Raw genomic sequence first — 24793 nt, 5'->3', positions numbered from 1 at the left:
AGTCTAATGTGGAGAGAAACTCAATTGAGAAAATTTTTCTCTTCTCAAAAATGAAGTCTAAACACATCTTTGGAAGATTCTCAGCATCATTTGTTGTTAGAGAAATGCAAGTTTAAAACTGCAGTGAGAGGCCCCTACACTCCCACTTGAATGTCTGTAATCAAAACGACAGACGATGCTGCACTGGCTGTTGGTGAAGATGGGGAGCAAACCGTGACTCTCACGTCTTGCTGACGGGAATGTAAAGTGGCACATACATTTTGGAAAACTGTTTTACCATTTCCTAAAAAGTTAAATATACTTTTGGGTATATTTAACTTTGGTAAATATACTTTTACCAAAAGTAAATATACTTTTGGGTATAAACATACTTACTATGTGACCCAACAGCTTTACTTTTAGGTATCTGTTCAAGATAAATAAAAATAAATGTGTATACAAAGATTTATTCTTGAATGTTCCAAGCAGCAATATTTATAATAGCTTCACACTAGAAACAGCCTAACTGCCTATCAGCTGGTAAATGGATAAACAAAATACTGTGCACAATTAAAAAGGAATAAAGTACTGATAACATGCTAGGTGTGCATGAATGAGTCTCAAAAACATGCTAAGTGAAAGACACCAGGTAGAAAAGCTACATATTTTATAATCTAATTTATATGAAATGTCCAGAAAAAAGACAGTAGATCAGTGGTTGCCTGGACCCAGAGGAAATATACTAAGAAAAAATATATATATAAATAATGCTAAGTGTATCACAGAACAAAGCAATTAGAAATTAGCAATTGTGGCAATTAGCAATACTGGGCTCTATACCAAATGCTGCCTGGTGTTTAAGGAGATCTTTCCTCTGGCTGGTTGTAACTCACGCCTCCAAGCCCCATGTGAGCTCTGGGAATTGTCCAGCTTACACATGCTTCTTCAGTACTAGTTGTTTCCTGGTGATTTTTGTAGCTGCTTGGTGTCTCACCTCCTGCATGTGCAGTTTTCTCAGCCAAAGACTGAAGGGCCCCCGAGCAGATTCCTGGAGTTCTCCCTCTGCATTGCTTCCTTCTCCCTGGCCAGCAGACTGTAACTGCGTCAGCTTCTCAGGTCTCTAATCCCTGTCTACTCAGTTCCGGCCACCAAGTTCTGGCTTGGGTTCCCCCTTCCTGGCCCATGATCTGGAAAGTGTCTATAGGCAGAAAACCTCAGCACTTGAAGGGCTCACTTCCCTTGTTCTCCTCTCAGGGATCCTCGTTTTACTCTGCCTGTTGTCCATTGTTTGAACACATTCACTTCAGGTCTTTTTCCCAGTTTCCTTGCTGTTTATGGCAGGAGAGCTAGACCCAGTTGTTCTGTCATGGCTGGGGCTTCACACCTATGGTAAATGCCTTGTCTGATGCCCATGGCAAACAATACATGGAAGCCAGTGCCCTCTCCAGGGTTCTTACCAGTAAATGATGTTTTTGTGCAGATGAGAGGAAGGTGACCCCTCTGGCCAGACTTAATTAGAAGAAGGCACCACTTCTGAGCTGTCTCAATTTTATGGACATGGTGCCTTTTTCTTTGTGCCCCTTCTTGGCTGTGGCCCTTTTCTGCCTGGCCACTGTGGCAGGGGCTGCTCTTTAGCCCCCACTCCCCTCTGGGTCAGGTGCTTCCATGAAGGACACAAACTGTACAACTGCAGGCCCTGGCCAGGTAGTCTCACTTTACCAGTTACCTCTTTTCCTGCAGCAGCGTTTAGCATGTCAGTTGCTGAAGGGAAAACAAATTAATCCTGTTATCCTGTAACCCGTTTGTGCTCTACTTGTGGCTCATATTGATGAAAACTCTCTGAAACATTCTTTGGTATTTCTCATTCACAAGAGGGGTTAAGTAAATTTGGCTAAAAGTTAAAGGAAAAGGACCAGGAAAAAGGTCATTCATGTTATTTTATTTTGAATCACCATGGAAATAAAAAGTCTCAGGATCCCATCTTAATATCTTATGACCAAATATTTCCTTGTTGGTTCTCATATTGAAACAAGTGTCATCTGCCATACACTTCTTGTTTCTATCAAACTAAATGAAAGATAGAGCCCTATAAACTCTTGGGAAGAAGATGCTTTCTCGGTTTTATTATTTGGGGGCAATAAGGCTGGAAGGAGGTGGCGTAGGGTGTGCTTGGGTGTGATCTCATCTGAGAAAGGATCTGAACACATTCCTGCTGGTGTGTCTAGACAATCAGTTCTTCCATCTTCAAGTCATTTCTAGAAACGGTGAAGCCTGTAGCCCTCTCTCTGGTGAGTAGGTTTGTAGGACTGTCTGTGTGCTCTGGAATGGTATCTGGAATTCAAGTGTTCTGGGCAGTTTACACAGAGGTATACTGAATGTCAATCCTGTGAGCTTTTACAACTCGTTTTAGATATTTTTAGATTCCATCCCCTTCCATCCATTACCCTCTCTCTTTAATTATATTTCCCATTTCTTCCTTGATCCATGGTAGTCTGCCTACTCTTCCCACCACTTCCCTGCTCATGTGGTGGATCAAGGATCCTTTTTTCTTTTCTTTTTTTTTTTTTTTTTGAGTCAGGGTCTGGCTCTGTTGCCTAAGCTGGAGTGCAGTGGTGCAGTCATGGCTCACTGCAGCCTTGACCAGCTGGGCTCAAGTGATCCTCCTGCCTCAGTCTCCTGACTAGCTGAGAATACAGAGGTGTGCGTCGCCACACCCAGCTAATTTTTTTGTTTTTGTTTTGTTTTTTTGTAGACGTGGGGCCTCACTCTGTTGCCGAGACTAGTCTTGAACTCCTGGGCTCAAGTGATCCTCCCATCTCGGCCTCCCAGAGTGTTGGGATTACAGGCATGAGCCACCACATCTAGCCAATGATCCTGTTAAGTGATCACCCTCTATCTTTTTGTGCTCTAGATACTAGTTCAGAGTGTACTTGATGCTCACCTTTTAGTTGTATGTCCAAAGCTTGTGCCACTTCGCATTGGTTAGCTGTGAAGCAACAGAAGCACCTTAAGGGACTGTCACACAGATATGCTTAGTCACACTCTGCCTGGAGAGGGGAGTCAGGAATCATCACACAGAATCACAGGAGATGATCTCAAGGAGTAATTAAAGCAGCTCTTAAAATTGGTCTTTGGGAGCTAGAGACCCAGGCCTGCTGTGCTAACCTCCCATTTCACTGGCCTTTGTGACATTGGACTCAGACCACTGTAGGATGGTGGCAGGAGCTTGTTCCTTGGATTTCTGAGGCTTAGGTAGTTTGGATGGCTATGTGAAATGCAGAGAATAAATGAGATATGGTTGAGTCCACATCAGAACGGAGAGACAGATATAGGGAGCCTTCTTGTCCTCCATGAGCCTGTTCTTTCTGTAGTCCGGGTACTACTGCCCATGGCGCCTTCTCTATCCAAACTCTCACCTCCCAGTGGTGCCTGTCGCCTGGTTTTCCTCCTCTTCTGGCAGTTCCTTTTTTCAGTGTCTTTTGAAGTTACCTTATTGTAGAAATGTAAACTTGCAAGTTAATGTTACTATTCTGTTGGTGTCTTACATTTACATTTGGTCCTCAGTGGCTCTACTTCTTATCTAAGGTGTTAGGTAACCAGCCTATGGAAATAAACTAAGACCACGCAAATGAGAACAGACAGACTGTTAACCAGAGTGCACTCCATCAAGGGAGTCGGCCACCATCACTTGCGTTTGGCAGATGCACAGAGGCAGGTGGGGGTGTGGGAAACTTTATGGTGGAGAAAAGGAAAGCTTCGAGGGTTTTCTGAGAGGAGGCTGTGGCCTGGGGGAGCTGGAAGCAGGCTCATAGAAGTGGATGTCTTAGGTGCTTGTTGTGGGGAGCATACTTGACTTTCTCTCTCTGATTCTGGGTTGCAAGCAGGGGTGAAAAATAAGGAAGCTAAGAGTCACTGACCAAGGTCCCACCCTCATGGGCCAATGACCAAGGCTGTGAATTAGAGCTCTGGTCGTGTGCGATCTGCCTGCTGTCTATTTGAATATTCAGTCTCTCCCAAGCCAACGCTGACCTAGGACATGGAGCCTCATAGCTCTTCATGAATTGTCTCTAGCGCACTGTTTCTTAACCTTTTTTGGGTTATAGACTGTAGACTATTTCAAGAATCTGAAAGCTATATAACTCCTCTGCCTAGAAAAAACCAAAAAGCAGTAGCAAGGATTCACAGACCCATTGAGGCCCACCACGGATCTCATTTTATTTATACAGATGTAACACTTTTATCTTTTTTGTGACTATGATGCAGCATTATTCCATGTGAAGTGTATAGACTGTTACCACTTTCTTACACCTTAGAAGTAATTGCCAATCATATATATGCAAATATGTTTAAATGGCACTACTTTAATCCTATACCTAGTAAGTAATATGCTAGGTGAGTCAATATTGTGCGATACTGATGAGTAACCTCATTAAGCACCAAAAAGGATACTTTTTTGGTTATTTCAACTAATTTTGATTTAAAGCTTTCTAAGTTCTTATTTCGCTGCCATCAGAATAAATTAATGGAATATCATGGCTTAGCATCCTTTTCATGATGGACCGCAAATATGTGATTTTCTAATGTTGAGATACCTGACTTATGGGATTGTCAGCTCCTTGAGGGCAAGGACTTGTGCCTGTTCTGCAGCCTCTCAGGAAATGTCGAAATTAATACTTCAGGGCTCTCCTCACATGGTGCCTGCCCCAGACTGCCTGTCATGCTTTCCTCCTTCATGTTTCTCTCTTCATTTTTTGAGCAGTAACTGTTGGCTTCTATAATAGTAAGCCATCACTTCAACCTCCTCCAAAACTCTTAAGATTGTTAGAAGCAGATGAGCCCACCCCTTCTGGTCTATAACCTTAAATTAAGCATATACCTGGCCTCTTCTATAGAGAAAAGCATGGCTTCTGTTTTTCTCCATCTCTGAAAGCATTTTTTTTGCTTTTGATTCAAGTATATTCTGAATAGTTGATAGGTGGAATTCCAGTCTTTGGATAAAAGAAGGTGTATTAATGAATCTGTTGAAACTTTTTTTTTTTTTTTTTGGATGAGTATCAGTACACTGGGAGAACTATAGCAGGCATGGGGACAACATAAATCGGGACCGAACAGTTTAGACAAGCTCATCATTTCATGTCAAAGTCCAACAAGCATTATCGAGTGCCCACCAGATGATGTCAGGCACCAGGAAAGAAACACCTTCTGTGTCCTCAGGGAGCTCGCAGTCACAGAGAGGGCAATATAGCTTTGATACTTCCTTAGAAAAGAAGACCTGAGGGACTTAGGAGTCCCTAGTAGGGGACAGAGAAAGTCACTTTTGTTCTGAAGAAGTAGACCATCATCAGGCTGAACAGTAGGGGAGGCACCCTGGTAACCGAAAGGACGGAAGTGACTGAGCCTGAAGGACTTGCTGAGTTTTTAGAGTAATTCAGTGGAAGCATAAGCATGGGTGTAGGAGATTGAGGCTGGAGAGTTGGAGGGTGGTGGTGCTGCGAAGAGCCTTGCTTGCTTAAGGAGTTAGAATTTCATCTGGGAGGGAGTCGGGAGCCATTGAGGGATTTGAGGCCAAATTATGACCACCAGGTCAGTGTGTGGTTTAGATGCGTGCTTGGGTGAGAGCACAGCTGGGAATGTGCGTGGTAAACCAGGAGGGCATGAAGCAGGGCAGTGTTGTGCCCCACCAGCCGTGTGGCCCGCTCCCTTGCTTCCACTTGGTCACCATCAAATGTCAATTCAGCAAAGCTTCTCTTTTTTTTTTTTTTTTGAGACAAAGTCTCTCTCTGTTGCCCAGGCTGAGTGCAGTGGCGTGATCTCGGCTCACTGCAAGCTCTGCCTCCTGGGTTCATGCCATTCTCCTGCCTCAGCCTTCCGAGTAGCTGGGACTACAGGTGCCTGCCACCATGCCCGGCAAATTTTTTTTTTTTTTTTTTTTTTTTAAGTAGAGATGGGGTTTCACTGTGTTAACCAGGATGGGCTCGATCTTCTGACCTCATAATCTGCCGGCCTCGGCCTCCCAAAGTGCTGGAATTACAGGCTTGAGCCACTGTGCCCGGTCTAGCAAGGCTTCTCTTGACCACCATCTTTAAAATTTCCACCCTACCTCCACTTCTGCACACCCAGTCCACCTTCCCTGCTTTATTTTTTCCCTTAGCACCCATTATATGACATATTTATTTATATTCATTCATTCATTCATTCTATTTTTAATAATTTAAGCTCCTGCAGGGCAAGATTTTTGTCCCATTTTTCCAGGCTGTCTCTCCAGGGCTTAGATTAGTGCTTGGCACAGCAGACTCTGTAAATATTTGCTGAATGACTATCAGAAGGAAAAAGGGAGGTTGGGGTTGTGAGACATTTCAAGGTGAAAACCATATCTTAGGACAGGGATAAAGCCATCTTTGGTTACTTAAGCTGTTTATTCCTTTGTAAGTAGTGAAATAGGTAGTTGGGGAACTTTTGGAAACTGAATTTTCACTCAAGGAAGTTAAGGGAATGTTTGCTAAGCTATCAATTTGGGGAGTAATTATAGTAAATTTCAGTTTCTCTCAACCTATTGGCTGACTTAACCCCAAAACATTGCATCATGAGACAGAATCACAAAAATGATAGCATCTAACATTTACCAAGCATGCATCAACATACATGTGCCAGGCACTTCACATATGCCTTTTTTTTCTTTTCAATTTTTTCATAGAAACGAGGTCTCACTATGTTGGCCAGGCTGGTCTGGAACTCTGGGCTCAAGCGATCCTCCTGCCTCGGCCTCCCAAAGTGTTAGGATTACAGACATGAGCCAGCATGCCCCCATCCCCAGCCTCTTTATTTAAAAAAAAAAAAAAAAAAAAAAAGGTGGGGTCTTGCTCTGTTATCCCGACTAGAGTTCAGTGGCACAATCATAACTCACTGCAACTGCAAACTCATCAGTTCAGGTGATCCTCCCAGCTCAGCCTCCCAAGTATTGAGGACCACAAGTGTGTGCCACTATTCCACACTGAGTTTTTTGTTGTTGTTGTTGTTGTTGTTGTAGTAGTAGAGATGGAATTTTGCTATATTATTCAGGCTGGTCTTGGACTCCTGGGTTCAAGTGATCCTCTCACCTCGGCCTCCCAAAGTGTTGGGATTACAGGTGTGAGCCACTGCACCCAACCTGTTTTTAATTTGAAGTCCCAAGCTTTCCAGCTTAGATCTAAACTCTAGACCTACCGCTGGTTATAGTGAAGACAAACGCTTTAGGTTTAATTTGATTTCATAGCTATTAATTCTAATGACATTACTGCTGCGAGGGACATTTGAATTTGGGATTCCTTGTTTAGCCTAGCTGGGATTAGGTTTTGGAATTTTAAAGCAGACTGTAGTATTTAATGGAGTGCGTAGAATCTGTAATGTAGTCCTAACATAATTGTGATGGCTCTGTTAGGTTCTTAGGACTTGGATTTGGAAGTGTTCTCTTTATTTTCCTATGAATTTGTGAGTTGGTGTTTTTCTTCAAGTCTGAAGAAAAGAAAACTTTTTTCTGTTTTCTTTTAATAGGAGGAATTTGAAACTGCAGGGTCCTAGTAGGAGGTGGTAGTGGTTCAGATCTACCTGTTGCTGCTGTGTGGGAGCTTAAGCCTAGCATTTCCAAGTCTTCTGAATTTTCAAGAGAATTTGAAAATTTAGATTTTCTAATGTAAAATCTTCTAATTTTCTACTTTTGATCAATAAAGTGAGGCCTGAACAAAATGCTTGTGGACCTTTTTTTTAAAAAATTTTTTTGGTGGCAGGATCTTGCTCTGTCACCCAGGCTAGAGTGCAGTGATGTGATCATAACTCATTACAGCCTCTATCTCCTGGGCTGAAGTGATCCTCCTGCCTTCGCCTCCCAACATATTGAGATTACAGGTGTGAGCCACTTTGCCCAGTCAGGCCTGTAGACCTTGAGTGTGTGGCCTCTGGTTTGGAGATAGAGGTGTGGAAAAGGTGAAGGGCTGGGGGAAATTAGTTAATTTCATATTCAGTGAACACTTTCCCCAGTTCAATCTAATCAATTAGAAATTCAGTCGTATTAATCTGATCAAGAAACACAATGGAAAATAGGGATTAAATTGAAAAGCACAAATATTGAGAGAAATAAAAATTATAAGCTTTCTTTGCTTGTAGTCTAAGTATATCTTAATAATCTGTCCTTTTTTTTTTTTTTTTTTGGCCTGTCTCCCAAGGCCAGATGTCTGGCCCCAGGGCCTCAGCTCAATAATGTATTCTAATCTCTGTATATAGAATACCTTGAAGTTATTTGAATTTGCCATGATTAAAATGAGTGTGTATTACCCTGTGGATGTGGGACATGAAATACACTTCACAAAAAACCCTCTGCAAACGAGTCAGTGTTCTTTGGCCAGATTTAAACTTTTTTTTTTTTTCCTTTCTTTTAAATTTTTGTAGAGATGGGGATCATGCAATGTTGGACCTGAACTACTGGACGCAAGCAATCCTCCCACCTCAGCCTCCTGAGTAGCTGGACTACAGGCCCACACCACTGTACCTGGCTAGATTTAGGCTTTCTTATAGTGAAAGTGGACAATGAAATGAAACTTACTCTGCTGGTGTGTTTGACAGATGAGAAAAGACAAGTGATTTGCAAGTTATTGAGTTACTACTGAGTGTATTCTTTCAATTATGCTATCCCAGCATATGACAGTTTGAAATTATGGAATTTATACATCAGAGTCTTCATATTTCTAAAGTCCTGTGATTGTGAAATATACTAGTTGTGGTTCAGTGGCCATTTTGCTTGGATATCCCTCTGTTCTCAACCAGTTGTTGTTTGTGTGGGTGGAAGATTCTAATAGAACGGGGTTGTCAAACTTTTTTCTTCTCTGAAAGTTTTCTCTAAGGACTGTAAATTACCGGTAGCTACCAACTGTCCTGAGATTGGACACAGGAAATGTCTAACTACTCTTTTCAAACAACCTTCCTTTTCTAGGTCCCCTCCCCTTCTACCTTCTGGGGTAATTGGCACCACTCAGTTTCAGTCTTTTCTTGTATTTTGTGGATGCATTTTCTGTCTTAATGTTATATGTTTCAGTTGTAAATATCTCCATGTTTCATTGAACATGGAAACATTGTTTTCTTTATTGTTTTGGGCATGATTTTAGAGACAGAGGATGGTGGTGGAAGTGGTTTTATTCTCTCCATAGTACTTTTTCAAGAGTAACATAGGATGTTTAGGAAAGATAGTATCTAGGGAACTCATGATTAAACTGAGAAATTTAATCATCATGAGCTTAATAAATGAATAAATGAAGTTTAATAACGGAATAGGAGTTAGCCTCTAGAGTCCAAGACAGAAATAGTCATGTATGAAAGCCCTGAGACTGAAAAATGGGTACCTGGGTCAGTCCCACGGGGGTGAAAGGAATACCAGTATAAGATGTAGTTGGAGATAGAGGCAGGGGCCAGATCACCTGAACAGCTTAAGAAATATTTGCGGAATAAGCAAAAAGCCTTACATTCCCGTAAAGGAAGAACACTTTGTCTTTCAGAAGCTTACGGTCTAACCGAGATGACATGTAAAAGTTTATTCTATCATGAGACAAACTGAGTAGTCCTACATAAGCAGTAGAAACAGTTTCGGCTTTATATAGGAATTGGGGGAGGAAATCAGTTTTGTATAGGTTCATATGGACGGATGTTTGAGGGAGATGAAATGTGATAAGAGCCTTTCTCTTGTGGGTGGGCCTTGAGCAAGCAGAGTTGCTAGGGGGAATGGTGTTATCTAAGTGTAGGTATATGGAGTACAGGGAAATGACGCCTGAGCCTCCAGTGGTCCACAGGTGGCACTGATAGGGATGTTGAAGGCTCACTGCTCCTTTTCTTATTGTCAGTGAAAAGAGTTGTACAGTGAATCCAGGGCAGCTTCACATTCCTTGTGCCAGTTCCCAGCAGATGCTTTCTGCTCTCCCCTTAGACATTCCACTACTAGGGGAACTGGCTGTCTCTTCAAGCAGTGTTCATTATTCTTATACTAAAGAAATAACCCACTTCCTATAATCCCAGCAGTTTGGGGGGCTGAGGTAGGCAGATCATCTGAGGTCAGGAGTTCGAGACAGCCTGGCCAACATGGCGAAACCCTGCCTCTACTAAAAGTACAAAAATTAGCTGGGCATGACGGTGGGTGCCTGTAGTCCCAGCTACTCGGGAGGCTGAGGTGGAAGAATCGCTTGAACCCAGGAGGCAGAGGTTACAGTGAACCAAGATCTTGCCACTGCCCTCCAGCCTGGGCGACAGAGCAAGACTGCATCTCAAAACAACAATAAAATAAAGAGATATCCCACTTCTGGCAGCTTTTCCCAGTAGATTTTACTGAATGCAGCCCTGGAAGTGACCTAAAACAAGTCAGCTCCCCTGCCAGGTATGAGTCCCCTCAGCTTCGAGGGTGGGCAGCCTGACTTCCTCTCATCTTACCCACTCCAGGCATTTCCAATTCTTTCGCTGGTAGAGTTTTCAAATCCCCCCGCTTCCTAAATGCTATTATTCTCCAGTCATACTCTATTTTATCAATGTTGCTATTAGAATTTATCCTTCAAAAGTGGATGGAAAATTCTAGATATTGAGAACACAACGAACGGGCCTGTTTGTGATATTTGTACTTCTTACAGAGAGTTGGCTGGAGTAAGCAAACGTTGAGAAGCTTCCGTTGTGAGTGTAGTCACTTTCTAAATTTCAAGTCAGCTCGGCTTCATTCCGCGTGTGGAAAGTACATTGGGGGAGGAGAGACAAAGAAAAAAGTCATGCTCATCACACAGATTGTTGTTTGGTTGCTGGTAGTGCCAGCTAAGTTCAAAAAAGCAACAGTATCATGATGTAGTATGGCTGTATTAGAATAAGCTCTTTGTGATGTATACATGTGTTATACAGCGGGTTGGGGTGGGGTCTTGTTGAAACAGAGATTCCATATATTTCAGTTGTGAAGATTTCAGCAACTCAAACCTTTAGAATTAAAAGAGGTGATGGGATTTGGATTCAGTATTTGATTTTGGTAGTTGATAACAGTAATTGATCTATAACTTTCCATTCTACTGACATTGTTTTGTGTTTTACACATATGTGATACTGTGTGGTTTACTTTTGGACGCAATATCAAGTTTTTTGTGTGTCATGGACAGAAGTATTACAACATTTTCAGAGGTGATCAGTTTATAAAATTCTTCGTATTCTGGCATTCTAGAAATTACAGATATAATTTGATTTCTTTGTATGATGTGATTTGTTATTTCAATGAGAAGTGAGCACGAGCCCCCAAGCCAGATCAGTAAAAAGGAAGAAGTTAGTTTATTCATAAACTGTCTTTATCCCAGATATGCAGCCATATTGTTTGTTGTTTCCCAAGCTGTCTGCTCCCAAAAAAGCACATTCATCTATGATGATCTACCTGGGCTGGGGAGGTCTCCAGTAGCTAAACAGTCACTATTTGGGAGATAATAGTTGTTGCAGGCAAGAATTACAAGTGGGTGCTAACATTTGCAGGTTGAAGTATGATGAGAAACAGAGTGTTTCCATAGTCTCAAAGTTTATCCCCCACATGATTCTTACTAGTTACAAAGGGAAAAATAGTAGTTTTACTGTGGGAAATCTCATAGATCCAGCCTTCACCAAGTGATCAGAATTAACATGATCAGTAATGGCAATGCACCACATATGCCTCATGGTATAATGCACCAAGGAGGGCGAATGTTACTTCTGTGGTAGGCTTGCCAAAATGCACAATCTGGATTTAGTCAGGAGGAAGTATTAGGTAAACCCAGATTGAGGGACATTCTACAAAATAAATGGCCAGTCCTCTTGAAGTGTCAAGGTCATGAGAGACAAATTGCCCCAGGTTGGAGGAGACATGACAAGTATATGTAACACAAGGTCTTGGACCAAAAAAAGGACATTAGTGGAGGTAGCTGGCAAAAATTTGGAGGAGGTTGTCTATAGGTTATTTAATAAACTGTGTTGATGGTTAATTTCTTGGTTTTGGTCATTGTGGCTGTGGTGTTATAAGAAACATTTGGTGGTTAACATTTGAGGAAGCTTGGAGAAGGGTGTACAGGATTTTTTTGTACTATTTTTGGAGCTTTTTGTAAGCCTGAAAGTATTTCAAAATGAAGTTAAGCAACAACAACAACAAAAATAATTCAACGCAGCTGAGAAATTACAGCTTCAATGCTTGTACTTTGAGACATTTCTCTAGATTGGTCAGCAGCTGCTTTTGCTTCCTGAATCTCCACAGTGATCTGGATAGTTGAGGTTTCTAATTAAGGGATCTTGGGATGAGTGAGACATGGCTGTATTGAATTGCAGCTACACTTTGACAAGGTTTTGTTTAATTAATTTACTTATTTATTTTTGTACAGGGTTGTAATTACATCTTTGGGTGTCCCATGCCTCTGCAGGTTATTTGAGTTTTGCTGTCGTAGCTACCAGAATCCCTAGCGGCAAACTTAGCTCTGTAATTAATTTACTGGTTTGTTTCTGTTTTTATTATGATGTGAATTCAGGTTAGTCCCATGGATTCTTCTGCTATGTGTCATATGGTATTGAATTTCATAGTTGTTGTTTGTCTCTTAGGAAGAGTTGATATTTTTGGTATGAAAACATTTTATTTAAACTTGAAATATCACACAATATATATTTTTCCCCTCAGAAAAGACACTTTGGAGTTTCTATAAATAAAATGAATAGTAAATGTACTCTAGCATAAGCACCAAGTGCTAACCTTTTATTAGGTAATCATTAGAATGGGAGAAATTAATACATTGGGAAATGTTAGCAGGAGCAGTGGTTAATGTGTGATTCATAGATTGTTGAGAGTGTTTTGATCAGTGTGGGCAAGAACGTGGACTTTGGGAGTCAGAAGACCTAGTTTTGAATCCCAGATCCATCCTGCTTATTACAGGTCGAGTATCCCTTATCCAAAATGCTTGGGAAGTGTTTTGGATTTCGATTTTTTTTTTTTTGAATATTTGCATTATACTTAGGTAATGAGCATTTCCTTTGAACATGACCTTTTGAGCATCATGTTGGTGCTCAACATGTTTCAGATTTTTGGACCATTTCACATTTTGGATTTTCAGATCGGGGATGTTTAGCCTGTAGTATGTGCTAGACGGGTTGACTTTTCTGAGCCTTATTTTTTGCATCTGTAAAACTGGAATCCTAATAGTATCTTGCAAAGTTATCATGAGAATGGAGTCATGTAGCATGCAGTGCACCTGGCCTAAAGTGGGGCCTTTCATCCATGTTGAATTATCTTCTTACCTCCCTCTAGGTTTATAGCAAAGCCACCTGCAATTGATGAGAAACTGCTTTGCTTATAAAGACAATGAAAAGATGATAGCATGTCAGTAACCTCTCTAGCATTTCAGAAATCTTTTTTTTTTTTTTTAATTTTCAAAAACTTTTGGGAGGCCGAGACGGGCGGATCACGAGGTCAGAAGATCGAGACCATCCTGGCTAACATGGTGAAACCCCGTTTCCACTAAAAAAAATACAAAAAAAAAAACTAGCCGGGCGAGGTGGCGGGCGCCTGTATTCCCAGCTACTCGGGAGGCTGAGGCAGGAGAATGGCAGGAACCCGGGAGGCGGAGCTTGCAGTGAGCTGAGATCGCGCCACTGCACTCCAGCCTGGGCGACAGAGCGAGACTCTGTCTCAAAAACAAACAAACAAACAAACAAACAAAAAAAACAAACAAACAAAAACTTTTTTCTATTAAAAAAATTTTTTTTTATTTTGATAGCTTTTGGGTACAAGTGGTTTTTGGTAACATGGATGAGTTATACAACAGGGACTTCGGAGATTTTAGTGTACCCCTCACCTAAGTAGTGTACATTGTACCCGATATGTAATCTTTTTATCCTTCACCCCTCCCACTCCCCCTCTTCTGAGTCTCCAAAGTCCATTATATCACTCTGTATGCCTCTGCATGCTCATAGCTTAACTCCCACTTATTGGTAAGAACATGCAATATTTGGTTTTTCATTCCTGAGTTACTTCATTTAGAATAGTGGCCTCCAGCTCCATCCAAGGTGCTGCAAAATACAAGAATTCATTCCTTTATACAACTGAGTAGTAGTCTATGGCATATATATACCACATTTTCTTTACCCACTCATTGGTCAGTGGGCACTTAGGTTGGTTCCAGGTCTTTGCAATCTGGAATTGTGTTAGAATAAACGTACGTATGCATGTGTCTTTTTCACATAGTGACTTACTTTCCTTTGGGTGCATACCCATAGTGGGATTGCTGGATCAAATGGTTGATCTACCTTTAGTTCCTTAAGAAATCTCTGCCTGGGTGCCGTGGCTTACACCTGTAATCCCAGCACTTTGGGAGGCCGAGGCAGGCGGATCACTTGAGGTCAGGAGTTCGAGACCAGCCTGGCCAACATGGTGAAACCCCTTCTCTACTAAAAATACAAAAAATTAGCTGATGTGATGGTATGGCCCTGTAATCCCAGCTACTTGGGAGGTTGAGGCTGGAGAATCACTTGAACAAGGTTGCAGTGAGCCAAGAATGCGGCACTGTACTCCAGCCTGGGCCACAAGAGTGAAAACTCTGTCTTAAAAAAAAAAAAAAAAAAAACCCACAAAAAAACCCTGCATACTATTTTCCATAGAGGTTGTACTAATTTAAATATCTGCCAGTAGTGTATAAGCATTTCAGAAGTCTTTTTGTCAGGAAGTTCTTCCACATCTGTTATTCCAGAGAAATTATTTTCTTTTATGTATTAGCTATGTTGGATATTACTCCAAAATCTCTTAAACAGGTATCACTCATTTGCTAGACTTTCTGTGGTGTTTTAATGTTCTTGTCTGAAATCATTTGATACAAATAAGTATTAAATTTTTTTTAGAAGAAAATCTTAGAAGACAAAGCAACAAAGAGATGGTCGAAGACGATTGGAAACAAACATTTTCATATACAGTTTCCTTTCAGATTTCAGGCCCTGAAAGTTGAGTTTTGATCCTCTGAGAAGGGCCAATTATTAGTGTTCCTATTTTATTCCAGTTTCAAAAGTACTTTCCTTTATTCTTGAAATTGTCTGATTTCAGTATTGCCCTGTTATTATGTAAGTGAACATCATTGTTTTTAGGAAGTTTAGAAAAGCTTGTCCGACCTGCCTTAGTTTGTTGTGTTGTTGTTCTGTTTTGTTTTAGGCTTTTAGCAGCCCGAAGCCGTGGTCTTTAGTTTCTATCTCTAGTGATAAGCGGAAAAGAGGGATGAGGAAGGGGCTTTACTGGCCCAACCGGAAACAGAAACCAGGAACCCATGACTGTTTTCTCTGTTTTGGACACCCAGATTGTTAAAAGAGGCATGTCTGCAACTTACCCTCAAATGGTTCAGAAAAAAAAAAATGTATATTTTTTATATATATATATGTACGTGTGTGTATGTGTGTGTGTGTGTATTTATTCATATAAATCCTGGGGGGAAAGGGAAGGAGAAGGAGAAAAGCAGTCATGGCAGTGTTAACAATTGCAGGGGAAGGTCTATGGGCGTTCTTTGTACTTTTTACCACTTTTCTGTAAGTTTGAAACTATCTCAGGATTACATTGGTTGTATACATTGAGTTATTTTCCTGTCCCCTGATGAGATGTCAGTAAGTGGCAGTTTCAGTGGGAGGAAGGTGAGAGGTTAGAAGTGCTTATGTGTGCAGAGAGGAATAAGTAGTGAGTAATTCAGTAAGTACAGGTTGAGCATCCCACATAGAAAATCCAAAATGCTCCAGAATTTGGAACTTTTTGAGTACCCATGTGACACTCAAACAGAATGCTCATTGGAGCATTTTGGAGTTTGGATTTTCCGATTGGGATGCGCAACTGTTAAGCATAATGCAAGTATTCCCAAATTCAGAAAAAATATGAAACCCAAAACACTTCAGGCATTTTGGATGAGGGATACTCAGCTGGGTTAACTCACTGGCAAGAAATTAGTGGTTTCTTTAATTTCGCCTTTTTTCCTTGGCCAGAATAGAATTCATTGTTTTGTAGAAGAGCCTGAACAGATAAGAGAGTATCTGTTGCTTTTTCAAAGCAGAGAAAGCTACTTGGACCTGAAACCAGATGATAAAAAAGTAAAAGATTAAAAATATATATATTTATAAGGCATACACAAAGATAAAAGCTAAATCTATAAGGCAGAAATATTAGGACTGTTGCAATTATCTGTGCTCAGTCCTCCTCCTACCAGAGAGACACAAGTTGTCTATGATTAGCAGCCTATCTTACTAGCTTATAGACATTCATTTACCCTTTAAATTACTATGTGGCTTCAAAGGTAGTATTTTATATTCTTACTGTGAATTTACATAATGTTTATTATTTTACCCTTCAAAAAAAGTCTTCTAAACTAACTTTGTTTGTTTTAACTTTTCTTTCATGTCAATGACGACATCTGTTTTGGGAGCTCAGGGGCCAGACGAAGGTAAGAGATTTGGTTTGTTACGTGATGCTTGTAAAGATCTTATGTGCATATTGTTGAACTCTTAGAATTTTTCTTCTCAAAAAGGAAAATATTTTCTGTCATCTTATACAAGTAATGCAAGCTGTCAGCCTACTCACAAATCTGAAGCCATCTATTGGCATGGGAAGGGCCGGAGGTTTATGGAAAAGCTGTATTTGCACTTTGACCACTTCTGGCCGGTCTCCTAGCAGCTACAACACAGATTCCTTTTGTGCCATAGATTGGCTCAAGACTGGTAGTTCCAAACTGTGGTCAAAGCCGACTCATCCTCCCCGCTCCCGAGACAGCTAGGGATGCATTCCCGGCCAACAGAAACCTGCGTGGCCTCAAGCTGCCTCCATAGATTGGCTCAAGACTGGTAGTTCCAAACTGTGGTCAAAACTGACTCATCCTCCCTGCTCCCGAGACAGCTGGGGTTGCATTCCCCGCCAACAGAAGCCTGTGCAGCCGCGGCCGCCTCAAGGGAACATGCTTTCGCCTCTGTCTTTTAGGGAATGTGGAGCCCTGCTTGAAGTGAGCACAAAGACTGTTTCTTATCTGACCATGAAGTTACTTGGAACTTCCAGGAAACTTAGATTTCTATCTCCATTCTTGGGGTTTTGTTTTTCCTTTAGAGCCCGTGGCTGAATTGTAATTCAGTTCTCTATTATTATTGCTAAAATGTGTATTATAGACATGGCTGTTTGGGACTCTGACTTTTTAAGATCTTTTATTTATTAAATTTTTCCCCTTAACCACAGGGACTGAATGACAAACAAAGTCACCCTGTCAGTATAAAACATTAAGAAAAAGTTGAATAGGGCACTGGTTTCTTTATATATGTAAACTTTCTCTCATCTTTTCTACTGAAAATGTGTTGGATTATTTTTGTTTTCTTATTTTTATGTATTTTTTTGAGATGGAGTCTCGCTCTGTCACTCAGGCTGGAGTGCAGTGGCGTGATCTCGGCCCACTGCAACCTTTGCCTCCCGGGTTCAAGTGATTCTCCTGCCTCAGCCTTCTGAGTAGCTGGGATTACAGGTGCCCACCACCACACATGGCTGGTTTTTATATTTTTGGTAAAGATGGTGTTTCACCATGTTGGCCAGGCTGGTCTTCAAATCCTGACCTCAAATGATCCACCCGCCTCGGCCTCCCAAAGTGCTGGGATTACAGGCGTGAGTGATCGTGCCCAGCTGTTTTTTTATTTTTATTGGTGCAGAGGTTGGAGGTTGCATTGAAGATATGAAGGAACCATTGCCTGGTGATTTAAAAATTGTTCATATTTTATTTAATTCAGTTGCATGTTTAGAGAAAATGTGTTGACTTAAAACACATGGGAGGTTAAACACCTCAGAGGTCACCTCTGGGGAGAGGTGTACTTGTTGAACAGGGAGACCTTGATTTTTCCTTTATGCTTCTATGTTATTCGAATTTGTTATAGTGTTTACTTGGAAAGAAAAGGCTTGTCCACTTTATGAAATCATTGCCTGGAAGATACCTATAATAATTTATGAAGTTGCTAAGCCTTGAAGAGGATGATTGAGTGCTGGAGTAAATAAAAAGTGTTTATTAGTCCCCAACTTTGTGCCAGGCTTTGGCACTTTCATATTGGGGAATAGAGCTAGGCTAGCCTAGTGGTACAGAGGAGGGACCTTGGATCCAGACTGGGCTGGAATCCCAGCACCCCAACCTGCTAGCTGCAAGGCGCTTACCTTCTTTGTTCCTCAGGTTCCTTTGAACAATGTTGAGCACACGGGCTTAGCTCCGGTATGGTTGCTTCGGTGATAGCCTCTCAACTCAAATTGGGAATAAGAAATGTCACTGTTAAATCCCTAAAAGAAAGACAAGTAAAAAAAAAAAACCCAATAATAATGGAGAGGAGAGTGCCATTTAGAACCTATCTCTGGTAAATATACAGTCGGCCTTCTGTATCTGCGGGTTTCACGTCTGTGGTTCAACCAACCACGGGTTGAAAATAGTTTTTAAAAAACTACGAAAAATAATACAACAATAAAAGTCAAAATTTAGGGCCAGGCACAGTGGCTCACGCCTGTAATCCTAGCACTTTGGGAGGCTGAGGTGGGCAGATCACAAGGCCAGGAGATAAAGACCATCCCTGCTAAGATGTACCTGCAAACTAACATGCACACCATCGTCAGTGAAACACTGTCTCTACTAAAAATACAAAAAAAAAAAAAAAAAAAAAAGCCGGGCATGGTGGCGGGCGCCTGTAGTCTCATCTACTCGAGAGGCTGAGGCAGTAGAATGGTGTGAACCCAGGAGGTGGAGCTTGCAGTGAGCCGAGATAGCACCACTGCACTCAGCCTGGGTGACAGAGCGAGACTCCATCTCAAAAAAAAAAAAAAAAAAAGTAAAAATTTCAAAAGCAGTACAGCATAACAACTATTTACATACATCTACATTGTCTTAGGTGTTTTCAGTAATCGAGAGATGATTTGAAGTAGATGGGAGGATATTTGTGTGTTATATGCAAATGCTACAATATTTTATACAAGGACTTACACATCCATGCATTTTGGTATTCATAGGAGGTCCTGGAAGCAGTCCCCTTCAGGATACTAAGGGACAACTGTATACACATGTGGAGATGGGGCTTTTGAAGTGAGAACTAAGCTTACAAGAATCAGGATGGTTTCTACTTAGCCTTATTAAGAACAGAATTAATTAAATAAAATTATGGAGATGAGTGTGGAAAGCTAGGGCAGGAGAAACTTCATTTGAGCTCCACGTTTTATTTAATCCTACTCTGCTGTAGTGATTCTCACTATGGTTGACACCTGGAGTTTGCAAGGCAGTTCCTCCTAGTTTGATGCCCAGTCCTTTGGGGCCGTCTTCCATCTTCCTCCTTTTGCTCCTCTCTGTTTGAAAATGGCTTAGTGAGCCACCACTGCTGATAGATAATACATTTTAGCTTTGGAAAAACATGGAGGGTGAGCAGTGTAACACAGCACTGCAGCTGGATGATGTCTTCTGGGCCCAAGGGCTCTTGGGAGCTGTCACCCACTGGGGGTCTGCTTTCACTTCCTGGCCTCGCTTCCTCCTCACTACCCCATTCCAGGGAACAGGTGTCTCCCCTGCCTGCTGTTTCACACAGAGATGCAGGTGTGCTGATCCTCACCTGTCCAGAGGTGCTGAGTCAATTGTCCTCTTGGTTGCTGCCAGGGTTTTCTCCCTGCCCCTTTAGTTGCCCTCCTGGTACCTCCCAGAACTGCTCACTGGCTTTGCAGCCTGTGTTCTCCCTGCAGGCCCCCACCCTTACCCCCATCAGTTTCATCGGAACTATTTTTTCAGGAGTTTCCCAATTCTGATCCAGGCACAAGCAAGCACTCTTGGTTTCAAAAACTTGTTCTTTTTCCCCCTTCTCTCCCTTTTTGGCATTTTCCCCACTTCCCTTACCCCCTGTCATTTTGAGTTAATTTTAGCTGGGTGATGGATATCAGTATGCATTCTTAATTTACCATCTTAACCTAATTTTCTTTCTTAAAGAAATTAACCTTTAAACTTCTGGTCCAAATAATCTTGAGAGTTTATACAGAAACCTTCTCCTGCCAACACCAAAATTATAGCAGGGATAGATAAAATATTTTAAAATGTGAAAATCATGTCATCATACTCAAAAACAACATATTTAGACCGGGCATGGTGGCTCACAGCTGTAATCTCAGTACTTGGGAGGCTGAGGCTGGAGGATTGCTTGAAGCCAGGAGTCTGAGACCAGCCTGGGCAATATAGTGAGACCCATCTCTACACAGAATTAGAAAAATACAACAACAACATATATAACTTCAAGGACCAGCAGTAAGCAAGGGCTGAAGTGACATATTTTGAGGGCTTTGGAATCAGACCAGGTGCCTGGAGGTGATTGGAAGTTCAGCTCTTGCCGACTCATGGGGGCACTGGTATATGGTTGGGGACTGGAGCCAAGCTCACCATGTGAAAACTGATTTGGGTGAGCCTTCTCTGTGAGTGTGGGCTTACAATCAGTTTTTGGCCACCAACACTGAGCTAATGTCTGTGTTAATAGGAAGGGATAGAGTCACTGGGCCTTGAGAAGACCAAAATCTGGGGTTCGGTAATGGAAATGACAACATAAACTAGTCATGGAAAGGTGGCCATCAGGAGAGGAAAAAATAAGCAATCATGTAAACCATAAAATAAACACTCCCTGCTAAGATGCACCTGCAAACTAACATGCACACCATCATCAGGAAGCATAGCAACAGACTCGTAAAGTGGGAGAGTGTGACAAAATGGGAACCAAGATACATTTTAAAACAATTGCACTTAAAATCTTTAAGGAGGTAAAATCATAAAACACGAATAAGTAGATTTGAAACTGTCAGAAATTGAAAAAGTGAAAGATGCAGTCAGTGAAAAACTTGCCTTTGCTTCGTTGGTTTAAAGACAAATAATTAGTGAAAAGAAGCTTTTCAAACAATGCAAAAGAACTATGTGATATTCTAGAAAGTGGTGATAAGGCGAAAGATCAAAACAGATTATCTGTAAGATCCCAGCAAGTAGCACTTTAATACAGATTGTGCCTGCTTTTTATGCATATAGCTTTTTTGTACAAATATAGAATCATACTCTGGACTGCTATAACTTTTTCATTAACATAAACTTTTTTTTAAATCAATAAGTCTTCTATACCCTCAAATCTATACTTGTGCATGGGCGTGTCATAATTTATTTAAACATTCTGCTATTTTAAGCTATTTTGGACATGCTGTAGTGAGCATCTTTAAATGTTATTTAAAAATATCTTTGACTACAAAAATAAAAATATTGAAAACATATAAAAACATAAAACAAAGATCACTAATTTCGTTGCAAAAAAATAAACTTTATAGATGTAACTGTGTGTGACTATAGGTGCATGTGTGTGTGCAATAGCCATTTTATTACACATTTTGTTTTGTAACCTCTTTTGTTACTTTGTGAATAGTTTTCTGTGTAAAATATAGAGTCATATCACCTATAGGGTGTTTAGTTCTCATTGTAAGCCTCTACATGCATAATTAATTCCCATTGTATGACAATAAGTTGTTGTATTTCACTATTATGAGCAGTTCTATCAGTTATGGTTTGTAAGTAATGTTAAGGTTTTCTTAATACACACTTATGTTCACTTTCAACAGGTGTTTGCTTATGATCATTGTTTCTGGTCTATGGATGAATCTGTCAAAGAAAAGTATGCAGGTAATAGAATCCAGCATCCTGTCAGCTACTGATCGTATGGAAGAGGTGTTCAGTATTTTTTCCTTTACACGATTGCTTGGCAAACCCCCCAAACTATGTGTTTCATCTGCTGTCACATCGCAATAACAATCATCAACACAGAAGATGACTTTGTGTGACCAAACATGGGGGTGGTTTTCCCTGCACCCCAAGCAGCAGACATTGGCTGAGCATCCTCGAATTCAGTTCTGATGCTGTCTACCTGGGGACGGAGTCAGATCCACAGACTGAGGGCTCAGTCCCACAAGACTGCTCCTTCCTTCCCACCAGCGCAGGTCCAGGCCTCTAGAACTTCTGACCTACTGGCTTCCAGTTAGGGTTCCCACAACCTCCTCTTCTGGTTTGATTAATTTGCTAGAGCAGCTCGCAGAACTCAGGGAAACACTCATGTTTAGGGGTTTATTACAAGGGATTTTCTTTAAAGGACACATTTTCTTGAAAGGACACATTTTCTTTAAACAGCCAGATGAAGAGATACAGAGGGTGAGGTCTGGAAGGGTCCCAAGTGCCGGAGCTTCTGTCCCCGTGGAGGTGGTGTGGCACCTTCTCGTTGTGTTGGATGAGTTCTTCCTGTTGGGCCCTGTGTGTTCAGCAATCCAGAAGCTCTCTGAACCCTGTCCTTTTAGGTTTTTATGGAGACTTCCTTACATAGGCATGATGGTCAACTGATAGAAATGTGATTAGACATAAAGCGCATGATCTGAACACAGCGTGTCCTGTCTGTTCAGACTTTTCTTGGCCATTGTGTGTAGCATTCCTTCCTCTAGGATATGAGGCAGGACCTGTGGAATGAGAAGCCCTAGACCCACAATCAGAGGAGAATCTTGCCTCGGGCAGGGAGAAGGAGGGTAGGAGATCAGATCGTTTCCTGAGGCCTAAAGTGCCCCAGCAATGTAAAAGACTGCAACAAGGGTTAATGAGCCAGGAACTGTGGATGGTAACCTATATCTGTATATTTACCATAGGATATATATGAGTACCATAGCATTATTTTGCATAACTTTAGAAAGTACAGACAACACCCTCTCGTGTTTGCTATTAGAGTTTTTAATGTTGATTGGAAAATGGGAGACTCACGATGTGCCATTCTTGGTATATGTTGATGAAATTGGGAGAGACAGGAAGGCATACTGAAAGAAGGGGAGCACCGGCCAAGGAGAAAAGGAACCCTAGGCCCACCTCACCTGTCAGAGCTTCAGTTTTCTCTCTTTGATGGAGAGGAAGATACCATATTCTCTCTAAATTTTCTTTTGGCTCTAGAAGTCTGTTTATTCTAAATGATGACTGTCTCAAGCCCCATTTCACCACAAGTTTAGGACTACAGAGACACCCTTTGATTGCCTTTATTCCTAACTGCTTTTGTCACCTGTTTTTAAACAATCTCTTTTAAATATTAAGCATCATATTGTTTTGGCTTCTGCTATGAGAAAGATGAATATGGCTGTTTGGAAGTTAAGATTCATTTGGTCTAGGTGGCCCAATATCAGAAGTATAAATTAACTGGTATTAAAAAAAAAAAAAAAAAGAAGAGACATAATGGAATACCCTTGCCATAACATAAAAGCATCCAGTTCTTCCATATGGTATTGAGACTAAGTGAGGTAGGGTGACTTGTCAGATTCACATTCGATTACTGACTATTGACATATCTCATTTGGCCTGTGGGGGGAAATGACATATCTCATTTATCTCCATGGACATAAACTTGACTCTGTGGTTTATGTCCATGATGAAAACCGGGGGAAATTTCCAGGCTCTGACTCCCTGTCCTAACTGGTATGTATTATAGATCCTGTAATTAGAAATTGTCACTGAGGAAAAGGAGAGGGGGTTGATATATATGATTGTTCTAAACTCTGGTACCCACTGAATAAAAGCATTGGCTGAGTGGTAAATAGTTAAATCCAGGTACACCTGGGTTCCAAGTATAAATTTCAGATATTTATAATCATTGATTATAAAGTGAGCAGCTCACTGGCTCTGCATTGCAGGGGATTCTTAGTAGTGTTTATTTGTTCAAGTATGTAGTACAGGGAGCTGATTTTCCCTCATGTGCTAACTAGAAATAACCTGGAAGGCATAAGCCTTTGGGAACATTCATCAAATTTAAAAATCTTGTTTGGAGATAAATAAGCACATTATATGTTTTTGAGATTTTTGTTTTTGTTTTATGAATTGTTCATACGTAGTTTTGGCTTAAAATGTCTTTTCTCTTATTCTGTCTCTCTCAGGTCAAGATATTGTTTTCAAATGCCTTGGGGAGAATATCCTGCAGAATGCTTTTGATGGCTACAATGCGTGTATCTTTGCCTATGGACAGACTGGTAATGTTAAATAACATGGAATCACATAACCATCAATGAAGGAGAAAGTAGAACCGTGTGTATTTTACTGAATAACATTGCTGATTTATTCCTTGTTATTTTTGCTTTCAGAAAGTATTTTAGATGTTGAAAGTAGTCAGTAACATTATTTTAGAATGAATGTGATAAAATTAGCATTGGGATCTTTTATCTTTACTGATTTTTCTCACAAGGCACTAGCAGGGTTGTTTTTAAAAAAAGTACAGAGCTATGACGGTTGAACATATTACTAGCCATGCCTATAGATCATGCTTTTTTAAGGCTTTCAGAATCTTAACAGAGAAAATACCAAAAAGAATGTACTTCTTAATGTCTCTCCAATAATAACTAATAAGCTTTTTGGCTTTTGCATCTCTGTGGTCAAGAAAAGAAAATCTATTTGAAGTGAACTTGTTACTTTTATAAGAGTAAAGCATACAGCTTGTCCAAGTAGAAATGTTCTCACCGAAGAATGTGTCAGATGTTTTCAAGAAGCCTCGTGTCGTGATGAAAGGGCAGAAAGCTGGGGTCAAGTGGCGACAGCTCCAGTGCTGCTCCTGCAGCTGGTCAGTGGAGAGACCTGGGCAGTTACTTAACCTCTTTGCCCTTTAGTGTCCTTACCTGGAAAGGCTGATGATCATAGACCTTCTTGTAGGGTTGTCATAACGAGTTCCCATGTGCAGACTTTTTACAGAAGTCCTGGTACTTAGGAAATGTGGCACATTAGCTTTAGGTATTATGATA

General features: G+C 41.0%; 1 protein-coding gene across 2 annotated transcripts in view; it reads left to right on the top strand.

The window, feature by feature from the left end:
• The window catches only part of KIF13B (kinesin family member 13B), a 197596-nt gene that overhangs the window by 50632 nt on the left and 122171 nt on the right, over positions 1-24793 (top strand). For both annotated transcript variants that reach the window (XM_007962061.3, XM_007962060.3), the window contains exons 3-5: positions 16415-16427; positions 21608-21668; positions 23939-24031. In XM_007962061.3, the coding sequence (XP_007960252.3) occupies positions 16415-16427; positions 21608-21668; positions 23939-24031 (167 nt within the window). The remainder of the gene's footprint in view (positions 1-16414; positions 16428-21607; positions 21669-23938; positions 24032-24793) is intronic.

This window comes from Chlorocebus sabaeus, chromosome 8, assembly GCF_047675955.1.
Source record: "Chlorocebus sabaeus isolate Y175 chromosome 8, mChlSab1.0.hap1, whole genome shotgun sequence".
Classification (NCBI taxonomy): Eukaryota; Metazoa; Chordata; class Mammalia; order Primates; family Cercopithecidae; genus Chlorocebus; species Chlorocebus sabaeus.
The sequence above is the reverse complement of the archived record's forward strand: the minus strand, read 5'-3'. Positions and strand labels throughout refer to the sequence as shown.